This window comes from Scomber scombrus, chromosome 9 (genome assembly GCF_963691925.1).
Source record: "Scomber scombrus chromosome 9, fScoSco1.1, whole genome shotgun sequence".
NCBI lineage: Eukaryota > Metazoa > Chordata > Actinopteri > Scombriformes > Scombridae > Scomber > Scomber scombrus.
Genome location: NC_084978.1, coordinates 17,538,890 through 17,555,046, shown reverse-complemented (window position 1 = coordinate 17,555,046; position 16,157 = coordinate 17,538,890). Strand labels below are relative to the sequence as shown.

At 41.1% G+C, this 16,157-nt stretch overlaps 2 protein-coding genes across 2 annotated transcripts; both read left to right on the top strand.

Annotated features, from left to right (window-relative positions):
- Positions 1-105: 105 nt before the first annotated feature.
- Positions 106-2,514, top strand: LOC133986340 (protocadherin alpha-2-like). Its single transcript, XM_062426167.1, has one exon. The coding sequence runs from the start codon at positions 106-108 to the stop codon at positions 2,512-2,514; it is 2,409 nt and encodes an 802-aa protein (XP_062282151.1).
- Positions 2,515-3,122: 608 nt separating this feature from the next.
- LOC133986339 (protocadherin alpha-8-like) lies at positions 3,123-5,786 on the top strand. Its single transcript, XM_062426166.1, has 2 exons — positions 3,123-5,505; positions 5,743-5,786. The coding sequence occupies exons 1-2, from the start codon at positions 3,123-3,125 to the stop codon at positions 5,784-5,786; spliced, it is 2,427 nt and encodes an 808-aa protein (XP_062282150.1).
- Positions 5,787-16,157: the final 10,371 nt, after the last annotated feature.

Below are 16,157 nucleotides of genomic sequence, written 5' to 3'. Positions count from 1 at the left end.
AAGTACACAAATGGCCACAAGACGGAGGGGGCTTCGTCTGTTACTCAGCTAAACTGTGGATGTGCTCGTAAAGTATTATCCTATTTCGTCCATTCGGTTGCAGCAATGGGACGTGGAAGACTAACAGTCACGGTTTGGATACAAATTATTACAGCCTTGCTCTGTTTGTGTGATCGGGCTACAGCGCAGCTATCGTTTTCGGTTTCCGAGGAGGTTGACAAAGGGACGGTGGTGGGAAATCTTGCTAAGGATTTACAAATTAACGTCCACGAATTGGAAAAACGGGATCTGCGAGTTGTATCTGGAAATTCAAACAAATATTTCGACGTGGATTTAAAAACTGGTGTTCTATATGTTTGCGATAGGATTGATCGTGAGGAGCTCTGTCCAAATACGGTAAAATGTGCTCTCAATATAGAAGCCATTCTGAGCAACCCGATGCATCTGCATCGCATAGAATTTCAGATTATTGATATAAACGATAACGCACCATCTTTTCGTGAACAAGAGAAGACGTTTAATATTTCGGAATCGTCTTTTACAGGGGAGAGGTATTTACTCCCCATGGCAAATGACGCAGACACGGGCAGTAACTCGGTAAAGAGCTACAAGCTGAGTCCAAATGAATATTTCTCATTAGACGTACAGAGCGGCGGACAACACAGTGAGTCTGCCGAACTGGTGCTGCAGAAATCTTTAGACAGAGAGAAACAATCCGTCATCCACCTGACGTTAACTGCTCTGGACGGAGGAAAACCTGCCAGGTCAGGGACATTAAAAATAGTTGTAAATGTAATAGATATAAATGACAATGTTCCGGTATTTAGCCAACCTCTGTATAAGGCCCGGGTCACTGAGAATACTCCGTTTCAGACATCCATACTGATTGTAACAGCTACAGATTTAGATGAGGGAATAAATGGTGAGATTGTGTATTCATTTATTGAGAGGGGGAATCTCAATCCTGAAACTGTGTTCTTAATAAACCCAGACACAGGGGAAATAACTGTAAGTGGAAAAGTAGACTATGAAGAGAATACAGCATATGATATTCGTGTACAGGCAAGAGACAAAGGCACGCCATCTCGTAGTGTGCATGGTAAAGTGTTAGTGGAAGTAATTGACGTTAATGACAATATTCCTGAAATCATCATAACTTCTCTTATGAGCCCGGTTAAAGAGGACGCTGAGATAGGGACAGTGGTCGCTTTGGTGACTGTCACTGACAAAGATGGGGGTAATAATGGGCTTACCAGTGCTACAATTGTTGGGTTGGTGCCCTTTAAACTAAAGCTTAACTACAAAAATTATTATTCATTGACAGTTGATGGACCTCTTGACAGAGAGAGTGTTTCTCAATATAATGTCACTATCACAGCTACGGATGAAGGCACTCCACCTCTCTCCAGCACCAGTGTTATTTCTGTTCATATTTCTGATGTGAATGATAATGCGCCTCTATTCTCAGAGCCTGTGATTAATGTATATGTGAAAGAAAATAGTGTAGTGGGAGCTACTATCTTTACTATAACTGCAGTTGATCGTGATGTTGAAGAAAATGCAAAAGTAACTTATTCATCTTTAGATGGTATTTCAAAAAGTATACCAATAACTTCAGTTGTAAACATAAACTCAGAGACCGGAGATATAGTCAGCCTGCAGTCTTTTAACTTTGAGGAGTTAAAAACGTTTCAGTTTAAAGTTCAGGCCACAGATTCTGGTGTTCCTCCGCTCAGCAGCAACGTGACTGTCAATGTTTTTATTCTGGATGAAAATGACAATAATCCAGCTGTTCTGGCGCCCTATTCTGAGCACGGCTCCGTTAACAGTGAGAGCATCCCCTATTCTGCTGAAGCGGGATACTTTGTGGCAAAGATCAGGGCTGTAGATGCAGACTCTGGATACAATGCACTGCTTTCTTATCACCTGTCTGAACCCAAAGGAAACAACCTCTTCCGGATCGGAACCAGCACCGGGGAGATCAGGACTAAGAGGAGAATGAGTGACAATGACCTGAAAACTCACCCCTTGCTGGTGTTGGTTTCTGATAACGGAGAACCCTCCCTGTCAGCTACTGTGTCTATTGATGTGGTGGTGGTTGAAAGCACAGCTGACATCCAGACTCAGTTCAGAAATGTTCCTGTGAAGGAGGACAGCTTCTCTGATTTAAACCTGTATCTGCTGATCGCCATTGTGTCGGTGTCAGCGATCTTTCTGCTGAGCCTCATCAGTTTAATAGCTGTCAAATGCCACAGGACAGACGGCAGTTTCAGCAGGTACAGCGCCCCAATGATCACCACCCACCCTGACGGGAGCTGGTCTTACTCTAAAGCTACTCAGCAGTATGACGTGTGTTTCAGCTCTGACACACTCAAGAGTGACATGGTGGTTTTCCCCGCGCCGTTTCCACCTGGAGATGCAGAGCTGATCAGTATTAACGGAGGAGACACTTTCAACAGGACTCAGACATTACCTAATAAAGAAAAGGTAAAAATAATGGTACATAATACATAGGGCTAGAACTTTTTGTTGTAGCCTACTCACATGATATTTAAGACTAAACAGCCATTCCTTTATTGTACGACTTAAAGACAAATTATGACATTCTAAATATATTCTATAATGCTCTCTGGTTTTGTTGGCCATTGTATGATGCTCTTGTGTGCTGCAAAGAAAACCAATAGACTGTGAAACTAATTTTAAATATTTAACCAATTTCTCATTCCTCTTTACAATAACTGAATGTTGCACTATTAGGGCGATGTAGTCTGGCTTGAATGTCAGGTGTGTTTTTGTTGCTTTTTTTGTTAGTGGTAAATTAGTATAGATTTTTCTACTATCTTAATTTCAGGAAAACCCTAATGTTTTAATTATCTTAGAATATCTTTCATCATTTTCTTTCTTCTATGTTACCACAAGATGTCACTATCAGCTCACAGAGTTGAAACTCTTCTGTGTGAAGCTCCTCCCTTTTATATTAAAGAGAGAGGGCTTGTAAATCTGTGTTCGTCGTATTATACAGATCACCCTCATTGCACTGAGGGGCTCTTATCTGGGTGTATCAGTACCAAACAATGTTACGACTAGAGTCAAATATTTCCAAGTCACTTGTCTAGCGGGCTATGAAAAGAATGCAACGCCACGGGAACATTATCCGTCACTGGATGTATTATTTTTTCTCTGCGTTTCAAATATGGAGTGTCGCAGCAGCACAGATTGCATATTCGGTTACGGAGGAATCGAGCCCGGGTACCACTGTGGGAAATTTGGCTAAGGATTTACATCTAGATATACAAGAGTTGGAAACTCGAGGTTTTCAAATATCAGGACCAAACACGAGGTATTTCGAGGTAATTGTTAAGACTGGAATACTTCTGGTGAAAGACAGAATAGACCGAGAGGAGCTGTGCTCTCGCAGCGTGAAGTGTTCTCTGGAAGTGGAAGCCATTGTCAAATCTCCGCTAAATCTCTACCGATTTGAGGTTAATATTTTGGATATAAATGACAACGCGCCCTCTTTTCGGATTCCAGGAATTGTTCTTAATGTGTCTGAATCAGCTTTTCCCGGTGAAAGATTTACACTGGCAAAGGCTTTCGATGCTGATGTGGGTACTTATTCGGTAAAAAGCTACAAGCTGAGCCAAAACGAACATTTTACCCTGGATGTGCAGAATGCTGGAGAGCAAACAATGTCTGCTGAAATGGTACTACAGAAAGCCTTAGACCGTGAGAAACGGCCAGCTATCAAACTCACACTGACGGCTATAGATGGAGGAAAACCTCCTAAATCAGGCACGTTGCATATCACTGTTAATGTGCAAGATGTAAATGATAATATTCCAATTTTTGATAAGTCGTTGTACAAAGCCACAGTGCCAGAAAACGCACCTCGCGGTACAAGCGTCATTTCGGTGCATGCTTGGGATTTAGATGACGGTCTTAATGGAGAAATACTGTATTCTTTTATCAACCACGACAGTGACAATGATGTTGATAAATTTGCCATTAACTTCATAACGGGAGAAATTACGGTAAACGGCGAAATAGATCACGAAAAAAACAGTGCAGTCGAAATCCGGGTCCAAGCGAAAGACAAAGGACCATTTCCAAGAGCATCTCATTGTAAAATACTAGTTGAAATCACAGATGTTAATGATAATGCACCAGAAATATCAGTGACGTCTTTAGTCAATGTGGTCAGAGAAGATTCACAAGTAGACACGATGGTTGGACTTATAACAGTGAAAGATAACGATGCAGATAAAAACGGAGTTGTTCAGGTTAGAATAGTTGATTCTGTTCCGTTTAAAATTAAAAATACATACAAGAACCATTATTCTTTGGTCGTAGACGGAACTCTAGACAGAGAACAAGCTTCTAAATATAATGTAACAATAATAGCGACTGACGAAGGGGTCCCGCCTCTTTCCGGGACAAGTGTTATTACAGTGCACGTTTCTGATGTCAATGACAATGCACCTCGTTTTAAAGAACCGGTGATAAACATTTTCGTTAAGGAAAACAGTCCCATAGGCGCTAATATCTATACTATGACTGCAGATGATCCGGATGTAGACGAAAATGCACAAGTAACGTTTTCAGTTATTAATAATAATCATAAAAACAATGTAATAGGATCTGTTATAAACATCAACTCAGAGACTGGAGATATAGTCACTCTGCAGTCTTTTAACTTTGAGGAGTTAAAAACGTTTCAGTTTAAAGTTCAGGCCACAGACTCTGGTGTCCCTCCGCTCGGCAGCAACGTGACTGTCAATGTTTTTATACTGGATGAAAATGACAATAATCCAGCTGTTCTGGCGCCCTATTCTGAGCACGGCTCCGTTAACAGTGAGAGCATCCCCTATTCTGCTGAAGCGGGATACTTTGTGGCAAATATCAAGGCTGTAGACGCAGACTCTGGATACAATGCGCTGCTTTCTTATCACCTGTCTGAGCCCAAAGGAAACAACCTCTTCCGGATCGGAACCAGCACCGGGGAAATCAGGACTAAGAGGAGAATGAGTGACAATGACCTGAAAACTCACCCCTTGGTGGTGTTGGTTTCTGATAACGGAGAACCCTCCCTGTCAGCTACTGTGTCTATTGATGTGGTGGTGGTTGAAAGCACAGCTGACATTCAGACTCAGTTCAGACATGTTCCAGTGAAGGAGGACAGCTTCTCTGATTTAAACCTGTATCTGCTGATCACCATTGTGTCGGTGTCAGCGATCTTTCTGCTGAGCCTCATCAGTTTAATAGCTGTCAAATGTCACAGGACCGACGGCAGTTTCAGTAGGTACGGCGCCCCAATGATCACCACCCACCCTGACGGGAGCTGGTCTTACTCTAAAGCTACTCAGCAGTATGACGTGTGTTTCAGCTCAGACACATTGAAGAGTGACATGGTGGTTTTTCCCGCACCATTTCCACCTGTAGATGCAGAGCTGATCAGTATTAATGGAGGAGACACTTTTACACAGACATTACCTAATAAGGTAAGATGTTATCCTCCTAAACAAGTTTACTACACATTTGTGTACAACTTTTATAAACAATATTGCGGCTGGGCCTTGAGAAGAGTGTTTTCTATTACATGTCTCACTAGCCCACTTTTTTCTCTGTCTCTGCCTGCTGTGGCTCAAGCGCTGTCCATGGTGCTGAAATCACAGGGCTTGGTAAAGAATGTTGTGCCTCTGTGTCCCTCAGTACCAACCCACAGAGCACAGCAAAAAAAAGAAGTGGGTCATAGAGTGTTTATAAAAAGGTATTACACTTCATATTAATGAAATTAAAGTAGCCATAATAACTTAAAGTAGAGTAAGAGTAAGAATAAATTTAGTGAAACAACTGGTGGAAGTAATTTCTAGTAGCAACCAAAGGCTTGGTGCACAAGCACCAAATTGATCCTGTTATCTAAAAGAAACACTTCATTGTATAAGTTTGAATAAGTTTAAGAAGTGTAATTCAATATTTAATATCCTCTCACAGCCTATGTATTATTGGTTGCATATTTACTTGAATATTATTATGGAAAACAAGAATAGATTATATTAGTTAGTTAGTCAATTAGTTACAATTTATTGTCCCCAGGGGGGGGGAATCCTTTTTATAGCACTGTACATCAAAGGGGGAAAAAAATCAACATTACTCTTTACACACATCATCACACAACAATGACAGACAGAAATAGGGCTGGTATGGCTGCAGGTACCAGGCTTTTGCCAAAGTGAGCCCTTCTGCATGTTGGGGACCTGTACCTGCACCCACAGGGCAGCACAGGGAAGTGGCAATTGAGTGGGTGTATCTGCAATGCATTTGATGGCCTTACAGTTGAGCTCTGAAGGCGGTTACGCTCACACCATTGGGTGAAGTGTGTAACAGTGTTGTGATAGTCCCGAACATCATGGTTATCTGTGAGAAGAGCAAGAATGGCAGTGTGGAGTATTTGAGATAAGTAGTGGTGGGTAAGGGACCAGTGCAGTCATTGGTGTACATCATGAAGAGTTGGTGGTGAGTGCAGATGATGTTGTTTTGCCTACCCAAACAGCTTGTCGTTGGTCAGTGAAAAAATAGTGCAGGAGATGGATGAGATGGGGGACGAGTGGTGAGTTGGTATAGATTGAAGATCATCAGGTGCCTTAGGTATTGAAAGCAGAGCTGAAGTCCACAAGGAGGATCCTGGAAGGTGCCTGAGGTATCCAGGTGCTGGAGATGGAGGCAGAGCAGGCAGACCACAGCATCCTTTTTGCCCTTCTTGGCCCTGTAGGCAAATTGGAGGGTCCAGTTGTTGGTTAACAATTGGCAGGATGGTGTGTTGCAACAGATTCTCCAGGCCCTGGAATATATTATATTATAAATCAATCAATCAATCTTTATTTGTATAGCACCAAATCCCAACAAAGTCATCTCAAGGCACTTTACACATAGAGCAGGTTCTAAACTGTACTCTTCAGGTTTTAATTTTAAAGAGACCCAACATTCCCACATGAGCAAGCACTTGGCAAAAGTGGCAAGAAAAAACTCCCTTTTAACAGGAAGAAACCTCAGGCAAAGCCAGGCTCAAAGTGGGCGGCCATCTGCCTCGACCGGTTGGGGTAGAGAGGAGAGAAAGGAAGGATAGGAGAGAGAAGCACATTGAAAATCAACATTGAAGCTAGTAGGTCTGGGACTGGAATCTGTCATCCGGACGTCTACAGACCTGGATTACCTGTGAGATGAGAAAGCACAGACGAGAAAGCACTGAGTCTTTAGAGACTTGTTAGGTCCTGATAATAATGAATTACAATAATCCAGCCTAGAAGTAACAAATGCATGGACTAGTTTTTCAGCATCACTTTGAGACAGGATGGGTCTGATTTTTTTGCAATATTAATATTATTGCATATTTATATAAAATAGTATATTATATATCACTATCATTATAAACCATATGTAAGCTTGAAATCACAGTGTATCTTGCGCCTCCGCAGCAGCTGTAGTCAACCTGTGTTCACAGTAGTTAAGATAGCTAGTCAACCAAGCCACTTCAACAAAATAAGTGCGCAAATATATTAAAACATATTCAACGACTTGTCAATCCACTCCTGTAGCATAAACCACTTCTACAACATGTGTTTATTAGTTAAAATACTCCAAGCATTTAGCTTTTATACACAACATAGTTAAAGAAACTACTTATGTGTGTTTTGTTGTGTAGCCTCTTCATAGCGCCAAAGGTTGTAGCGTATTTAGCATGATGCTAAATACGTGATTTACCGGCAAAACGGCGTCTGTTTAGAAGAGTTAGCTTCGCGGTGAGCCTCGGTAGAAAACAGACTTTATTACAAGCGTGATTTGAGAAGTGTATGCCTCTCAGAAGCTCGCAGCAGTGACTGTCACATCACAATTCAGTGTCCATTCAGAGTTTATTAAGTTACTTAATGTTGAAAACACAAACTCACCGGAGATATGTTAGACTCCTTAGCGACCTGTCCGGTGAAATGAGTGCGTGTCATGTATGTTTTAATGTAACAGAAACACAACTTGCTCTAAGTAAGTCCTTCATGAGTCCACACTGTCAACTACTCATGAAAAAACCCAAGATGGCGCGTCTTCTTCGCCCATCACCTTCTGACGATAGCAGCAGTGTGCTCAGTGCTGCCCCTGATGGCCTAAAGCGCTACTGCAACCTTTTATATAGGAGCTGGCGTCTTATCATACATCTGTGTTTGGGCCACATGTGAGGCCATTTTGGACCTCTCTTCATTTCTTCGGCCAGCCATAAGATGCCTCACATGGGTTGTATCGTATTTCATGAAAATCGCTGTCCTCCAACTGAGTAAGTCTTGTTGTGTTTTTCGTCTTTTTATCTACACTTTTCAACCTAACCTATGAAATACTTCGTTTGCCCCACTGATAATTATGAAACCTGCCTCTGTCAGAATCTGAATCACCTTTTTTTGCCAACTGTGTTACACGTACAAGGAGGTTTACACCGGTTTCCAATTACTGTCTATGTGCTTACACACAGATGTAACAAGGTGTAGGATCATTTATGGTGGTAAAGCCAAAACAAGGTCAGACAAGTAAGCATATACACAAGTGATTCACAGGTGCAAGGGTGGGTGTTTCTACAAAGCGGACTGGATTAATGGTCATATGGGAAGTATGGATTAATGTTTTAATGTATGGCTGCACTGTTTGTATACATGTCTATGTACAGTATAGACACTGTAGACTGTATACATTGTATACATACATTTATAACTCAATGTTACACTGTAATATGAATTGTAATACATCCAGTGTTTTAGTTCAGGGTGATTGGACAGGGATTGCTTTGTGACTGATTTAATTGTTTATAGTAGTGGCAGTGTAGGAGAGAACCCGTTATTTTTTTTAGTTGTTTTGGCATACAGTGTTCTGTAGCACTAATATACAGGGTGTGATGGGTATGTAGTGATTTTCACAGCCCATTTGCTGACTTTGAACAAGCTCATATCTGGGATGGGGAAAAAAGTAAATGGAACTAGTTGTAACTCTTTGAAAACCTCTTGCTACCTGGTGTCTGTTCATACCTGTCTTTGATTTCTGTGGCATTGCACTTGATCGAGGCATTATTGACATCAGCTGTATAATATGTTCAGTCCATTCATTTTTGAAAGCTTATACTTATTTGTGTTAATAGTTCTGCATTAAAATTAGGAAATGTCTGCTGTCTTAGCATCAGATGAAATGTCTCTGTGGGTGAAAAACAACTTGGCTCTATCTTTGAAAAACTTATTTCTCTGATAGATATTATCATAAGACAAAACCTGTTAAGAAATGCAAGTTGTAATGTTTTTTTGTGTGTGCATACAGCTGTCTGAAATTTTCTTTGTATGTTACAAAGATTGTAGTGTTAATAGGCCCTGAACAGTGTTCCCATCCACATAGGTGTCTTCTTTAGTTATTCTTCGACCCAGGTTGAAGATGTTGTGTTTTTTAGATTTATTTTGGGCTTCTTGCCTTTTATTTTAGATAGTAGGTGGCTGAGAGGCTGACAGGAAAAAGGGAGAGAGAGAGGGGAATGACTTGCAACATAGGCCTCTGGCTGGAATTGAACCTGGACGCTGTCATTACATGGTATGCGCTGTAACCACTGGGCTTCCAAGGTTCTCAAAGTTGTTGTTTTTTACAGCAGACTTAGGCATAGTTGGAGAAGTACAGGTATAACTAATTACATTAACGATGGCTCTTTCTGTTCTATTCAATTCTTCATGTACACCACAGCAGTGTGACAGTGAACCATGCAACATGCACAATATCAAGATGCTGAAAGCAATGCAGCTATAGAATTCAGCCAACATTAATTTAGATTATTTATACCTATGTTCTTCCTACTGTGTTCATGTCAGAGTTTCTTCTGTGAAAAAAGCCTACAAGAATGATAAAGGTGTATTTTGACCCACCTCAACATGCACATCAGGAAAGTGAGGGAGGTGTCAATCAAGTACATACTGTATGAACATGCCTACTGTTCCCAAGAGGGGGTCTAATTAGGCAAAATAAGTGGAAACACCTGTGTGGGTAGGGCCTTTAATTCTCTCAGGTTTGTAACTGTAGCACTTGAGCCTTAAAAAAACCCTCTCTTATCTTTTTGTCAGAATTTGATTGTGCTGTGCTCATATTTGTTCAGTCTTGCGATCAACTGTGTTTCTCCTGAGATATTTACCTCAGCTTCATGGAGTCATTATCCTTTCTCTAGTGTTTGTACAGTAAATTCTACTCAGCAATTTCTTGCATAATTGTAGCCTTAGTATTATTATTAAGCGATATTTTATAAAATATCTATTAGTCTGTAATATATGCTAAGGTTTTCATTTTATTAATCCATGCCCCTTTGTCTTAATCTGTTAGACTGCATTTCAAGACCCCAATGAATTGTGAAACACAGTTATATTTTCATCAAGTACTGTGTGATGATGTGTCTCTAATAATAGATGAACAACCTTAGAAAAGATTGCTGTTTTGCCGAGCTATCTTTTTACTTTCAATACAAAAAAATATTTGTGAGCCAAGGACCATGTGTTCATAGGCTATTCTCTGCTTTAAATATAAATATGTGTTAAAATACCATGCTCTCATCCAACAAATGTATTGTGCAAGTTATACATGTTATTCCCAGTTATGTTGCATTCAACTGCCTGTTCTATTTCCCCCTTTTTTGCTGTGCAACATCAAGATATTATTCATCCCAAACCTGGTCCTTTTTTCTCATCCTCCTCCTCCTCCTCATCCATGCTGCCAGATCTCTTCCCCTCCCCCTCTTCTTCACCAGCAATCCCTGAGAAGGGGAGCAGCTGAGAGAACTAACAGGGAATTAGCGTCCATCTCTACAGACGTGTGCTATCAGCTTTACAGCGCTGTAAACACGATTTAATATATTATCATTAGCATTCCTATGACCCTGATCCGCTCATACCAAATAGCACAGAAGCCCTGGTGTATTCCGTTTTGATTGAATTTGTCAGCGGTCAAATCTTGTGTTTCATGTACATTCGTGACATTTCTAAGCATTCAGTAATGTTGTTATTTCTCTTAACTGGTAGACTGTGTTCAAATAATCTCGGTGAAGTTCAGTGCACAGTGTGCGGCTGTGGATCCGTGATGCTTTGACTCACTCAGACAACATGACCTCATTTCAGGGAGTGGTTCAGCACAAACAAGCATGGCCCGATCTGTCAAAGCTCCGTTCGTGTGGTTGGTTCAGTGTGATGGAGACTCGATCAGTGCTTAGTGTGCTCACACTCAGACATCGCATGTAGCAGTCGATGCGTATGGACTGTGTAGCTTTTAAGTGGGTCAGCATGTGATTTAAAGGTGGCAGTGTGCTACATGCACCATCTGAATAAACCTGCGTTAGGTGGTTGCTTTTTTATCCCTCCCTCTGACACAATCTACGTATGCACCATCTCTCCCTACTGTGTTTCTTCAAACAATGCCTGGAGCGCGTAAAAGCGATTCAGTATGCATTCTGTATGCCGCAGTTCTCTGTGAATGTGGAAGAGAGGGGGGAGGGGCAGGTAATTTTCCGCTACTCGCTGCAGTCGCAGAAGCAGGCAGCGTCAGTACCAATCGAGGTATCAGCTCCGCTCGGCACAGCTCTGCCTCCTGCTCTGCTCTGCGGCTGGGCGGGGCTGACAACACCTAGTCACAGCTAAACCGGTTGGGCGGGGCAAAAGGCCAGGGAGGATGAGGAGGAGAGGCTTTTATCCATGCAGCCATCAGAACATCTTGTGTTTTTGTCCGAGTGCTGTGTGACCGCAAGATACTGCGTCTGAGCATATGCAACATTTGCTTGGGGTGGGTGTTTTATAGAACCACCATAATGTTAATGATGTGTACACACTGAAGAACTGTTGAGAGAGTAGCCTAGTAGTTTCCTGGACGTACATAGGATGATGATTTAGGGTTTAGATTGTGTATCCGATGAAAGCTTCTAACTCTGCCTCCCCTATACTGCAAAGTGCATTAAATTATTGATTCTACAGCACATTATCCTGGTTGAGGCACACACTAAGTGGTCCACAATTCATAGATTGCAGTCATACAGTAAAGTCATTTTTTGTGGTGTAACCTACATAGCAGGGCTGCAACTTACCATTATTTTCATTATCGATTAATATGTCAGTTATTATCTCAATTAATTGATTAGTTGTTAGCTACATAAAATGTTGAAAAAAATCAACACACTGCCCAAAGTGAAACAGATACACAAGATATGATTTTACTATCATAGAGGACTAAATAAACCAGAACAATATTCATACTTGAGGAGCATTAATCTGTGAATTTGGATTTACTTAAAAAAAGGATTCAAAACGATTCAGTGATTATCAAGATAGTTGGCAACAAATCAACTAATTGTTACAGTTCTATTGCACAGATGGGTTCAACAGATGGACCAGAAAGAAATGTCCTTACTGCAGCAGTTTTAATACAAAATGACAGAACAGCTTCTGTATTTATCAGTAAAGCACTTACATGTAGCACTTCCTTTTTTTTCTCCCTTACAGGGTGTGTCCTTTGTGTGAGTGAGGTTAGTGCTGCTGTCTGAGGTTGTCATGGAGACTGTTCTGAGCCTTAACGAAATGATGAACTAGTCTGTTTCCAGGGAGCTGCCATTATGTACCCGCCCCCACCCACACATCCATCCCAGCATGTGCTGTACAGGCAAGCAGGAAGGAAGCAAGGTGGACACAATAGGAGACAGGAGAGCTGGTTAGAGAGACAAAGAGAGAGATGCAGCCTGAAGATGTACAGCATCACGAGCAGAAATGCCAAGTCAGTGGATAAAGGAAGTAAGCAAATGTGTGAGATTAGAGAAACGTTTTGTTTTTTTTTAAATGGAGAGGGTTTTAGTGGAAGACACAAATACAGCACTCAAGCCTTGAGCATGAGATAGTGAGAAAAACGGGAGCTTCTTAGGATGAAATGGACAACCAAAAAAAACACATTAAATACATGCCCTGTAGCTGAGTGAGAACACCACAGGCTTACAATTGGTCACAGATAAAGGGAAGAATTTATCACCACCCCACCCCTTTCTCCCCTACTTCCACCAACTCGTCCTTCATCCATACTCCCTCTTAGTGGCATCGGGATGTTGTTGCAGTTGTTAGATTAGCTTTGTCATGCTCAAAACCACGGGTTCCATCCTCTCCCATCCGGCAAGGATATAAAGCCAGGGCATCCTGAGAGGGAAGTATCCAAAGCCTGCCTGCATTTCCTGATAGCTTTGTTCAGTGCCACAACAAGAATCTGTTTGATTTATGCACATGCTGAACCAGGACAACCAAGGAGCTGTTTAACCCTTATAGAGTCCCACAGGGAGGGATTTGTGCTGCTTTTAGTTTTCTCATGCCCTTTATTTTTGAAAGCAAGGTACACAAGGGATCAAGACAAACAAACATACCCAGAGAATGCCTCCTCTACCCGCTTACTGTGTCCACCTGAGTAAAGGGATTGTGGTTACCATGGGACTTTGTTTCGGAGATTTGAAAATGCAAAAGTTTTTTTTGCAGAGGAAATAATGATGACAAGGAGGTATGAGAACACAGCTTTGTCATAAACCAATATGGTAGATATTAGCTTTAGTCTGTAGAAGCTGATCCAACTTAGCAGTGTGTATGAGTTTTTTTGCTTTTCAGAATTTTTTTCTGCACATTTTTTTATTCTTGTCATTTGATATAAATGCTGTCTTAACTGTGATAATCAGTTGCTTCTATGGTTAAACAAAATCCTTAGAGACAACATGCTTCTGATAAGCTGGCTTTTTCTCACATTTGACATGAATCCTCCTCTTAAGTTTGTGCATTATCCAGTACATTTATGGTAAATGTAGTTACTGTTTTCATTTTTTTTTTTATATTGGTACTGTAGATTCTATCATCAACATGTTGTATATGCCGATGCTTTTTACCCTTTATCATTTCACCTCGGGAGGGTGCCTTCCATGGTATCTTGCACTATCCATTTCCTGTCACTGTAGTGGATATAAGATAGAAAATGACTTACTCTCTCTGTCTCTCTCTCTCCGCCTCTCTCTCTCACTCACACGCACACACTCACACTCATAGCTGGGATTATGTTTTAGTGCTCTGGCTTAATGAGAAAGCCTGTGCGGATGGGCAGTGGGGTGACGATCACGTGTCCAACCCTTGTACTACCAATTTATTCCAACAGAGGGACCAATTTCACTGTCTCTCCCACCTTTGTTCCTTCTTGCTTGGGCTGACTCAACCACTCTTTCTTACAATGGACTTAAATGTGCTGTGCTGTTAGTATTACTTTTGATCTTTCTTTTTTTTACAGGCATAACTGAATCTAAATACACAGCATTTATTAGACTTATCCTGAAGTGACTAATTTCTTGCCATACATATTTCATATCTTGGTTTAAGCAGAAGTGATTACCAAAGGGCAACATGTAATGCAGCATTAGATGAATTGTTAATGTGACTGGCTTGTGATTCTTAAACTATTTCCAATGTCTTTATTAATGTAATTTACTACATGCCATGATGACACCCACCATGACGGGTTTTTTTTCCAATTCAATTTGTATGATGAAGCACCAGGTTGTGCTGTCACCTCTAAGAAAAAGGCTGTTTCTGTGTCAGTTTCTTTATTTCAGTGCATCCCTTTTAATTAACTAAATCTGAAAACACATTTTCTGGCACCACAGACACTGGTGTCCACCGACAAATAAGCCTGAAGACATTTCCTATAGCATGAAGAAAAAATGAAGGCATTATTAGTGCCTTAAACATACCAGTACTAATGTAGTCCATAATGCAATATGATCACTGTCACACTCCACAAAACTAAAGCTTTATGATGAAGTTTTGACTAGAATAACACTGATTTCAAACAAAACTTTAGGGCAGCTGTCTCTGCTGATGATAGAGAATTTCCCTCTCATCTGTTTATCAAAGCCTGTGACAGCTTTTGCACTTACCATTCACTGTGACTGATCTGGTCTTTTAATTAAATTAATTTCCTGCTCCACAGACAATATTGAACAGAATTCATTTAAATTAGAGGAAACAAATTCTGGCATGCTCTGACATTCATCCAGATCAAATAATCTTGTTTGGCCTTAGTTATCATTTGTGTTTATACAATCGTCTTTTACTGTGTGTGTGTGTGTGTGTGTGTGTGTGTGTGTGTGTGTGTGTGTGTGTGTGTGTGTGTGTGTGTGTGTGTGTGTGTGTGTGTGTGTGTGTGTGTGTGTGTGTGTGTGGGTGTGTGTGCGCGCGCGCGCGTGCCCACAGGCACAAGTGCCCTTTAAGTTTGCATGACTGCCTCTTGTTTGTATATAAGTTGACTGACTGAGTGATGTAAGGAGCCCTGCTTCATGATAGCCCAGCTGTGACCTGTTTCTCGGTGGATCCCTGCCTCTCATCTGACTCACTGAAAATGGGGGAATTCCACATAACAGACTCTTAGGGGAGGTGATATGAATGGCTTTTAGAATGGTCGTTTACAATATTAATGAGGTTGAGTCTTGGTGAAGGGGATGTTATTAATATAGTGGCCATCTTGCATAATTAATTGAATGGGAGATGTTAATATTGCAGCATAGGGAGGATGGAGTCTCGTTTTTTTTTTACAATCTTTATCGCTCGTCTTCATGGCTATCATAAACCATACCATTTGGGGTTTTTTTCTCACCCACTGTTTTTTTGTGTGTGTCTCTATCATTCTAAAAAAGGCACAAGCTCTTGTGTCCCCACTTAAGACCCAGTATGCCCCCAGCCAGCCCTCAGCTGGCACAGCGGATGTCGAGGACAGGGCCACAGCTGGATACACTCCAGAGTGGAGAGAGTAGGCAAGAGACAATGGGGGGAAGTGAGAGCATGAAGGGATTGCAAAAGGGGATTGAGGATAAGAAATACTGTTAAAATTTAAAAGGTAAATGAATGTATGCAGATGGATTTGGACAGAGTTAAGACAACATGTTGAAGACAGGGTGGAGTTAAAAGTAATACCAATTTTCTAATTGTCTCTTTGAAATCAGTTTGTTGATGCGTAAAAGGTGTCTGTCTGCTGGTGGACTAATGGTGATAACTTTATCTGCAGCACCCTTGAGTGAGAAATCAACAGCTCAGCTGTGTGTAATTAATGCTGAA

Coding starts and splice junctions, on each gene's coding strand:
- LOC133986340 (XM_062426167.1), top strand. CDS start 106: ATGGGACGTGGAAGACTAACAGTCACGGTTTGGATACAAATTATTACA.
- LOC133986339 (XM_062426166.1), top strand. CDS start 3,123: ATGAAAAGAATGCAACGCCACGGGAACATTATCCGTCACTGGATGTAT. Junction 5,506..5,742: donor ATTACCTAATAAGGTAAGAT/GTTATCCTCCTA, acceptor AAAAAAAAGAAG/TGGGTCATAGAGTGTTTATA.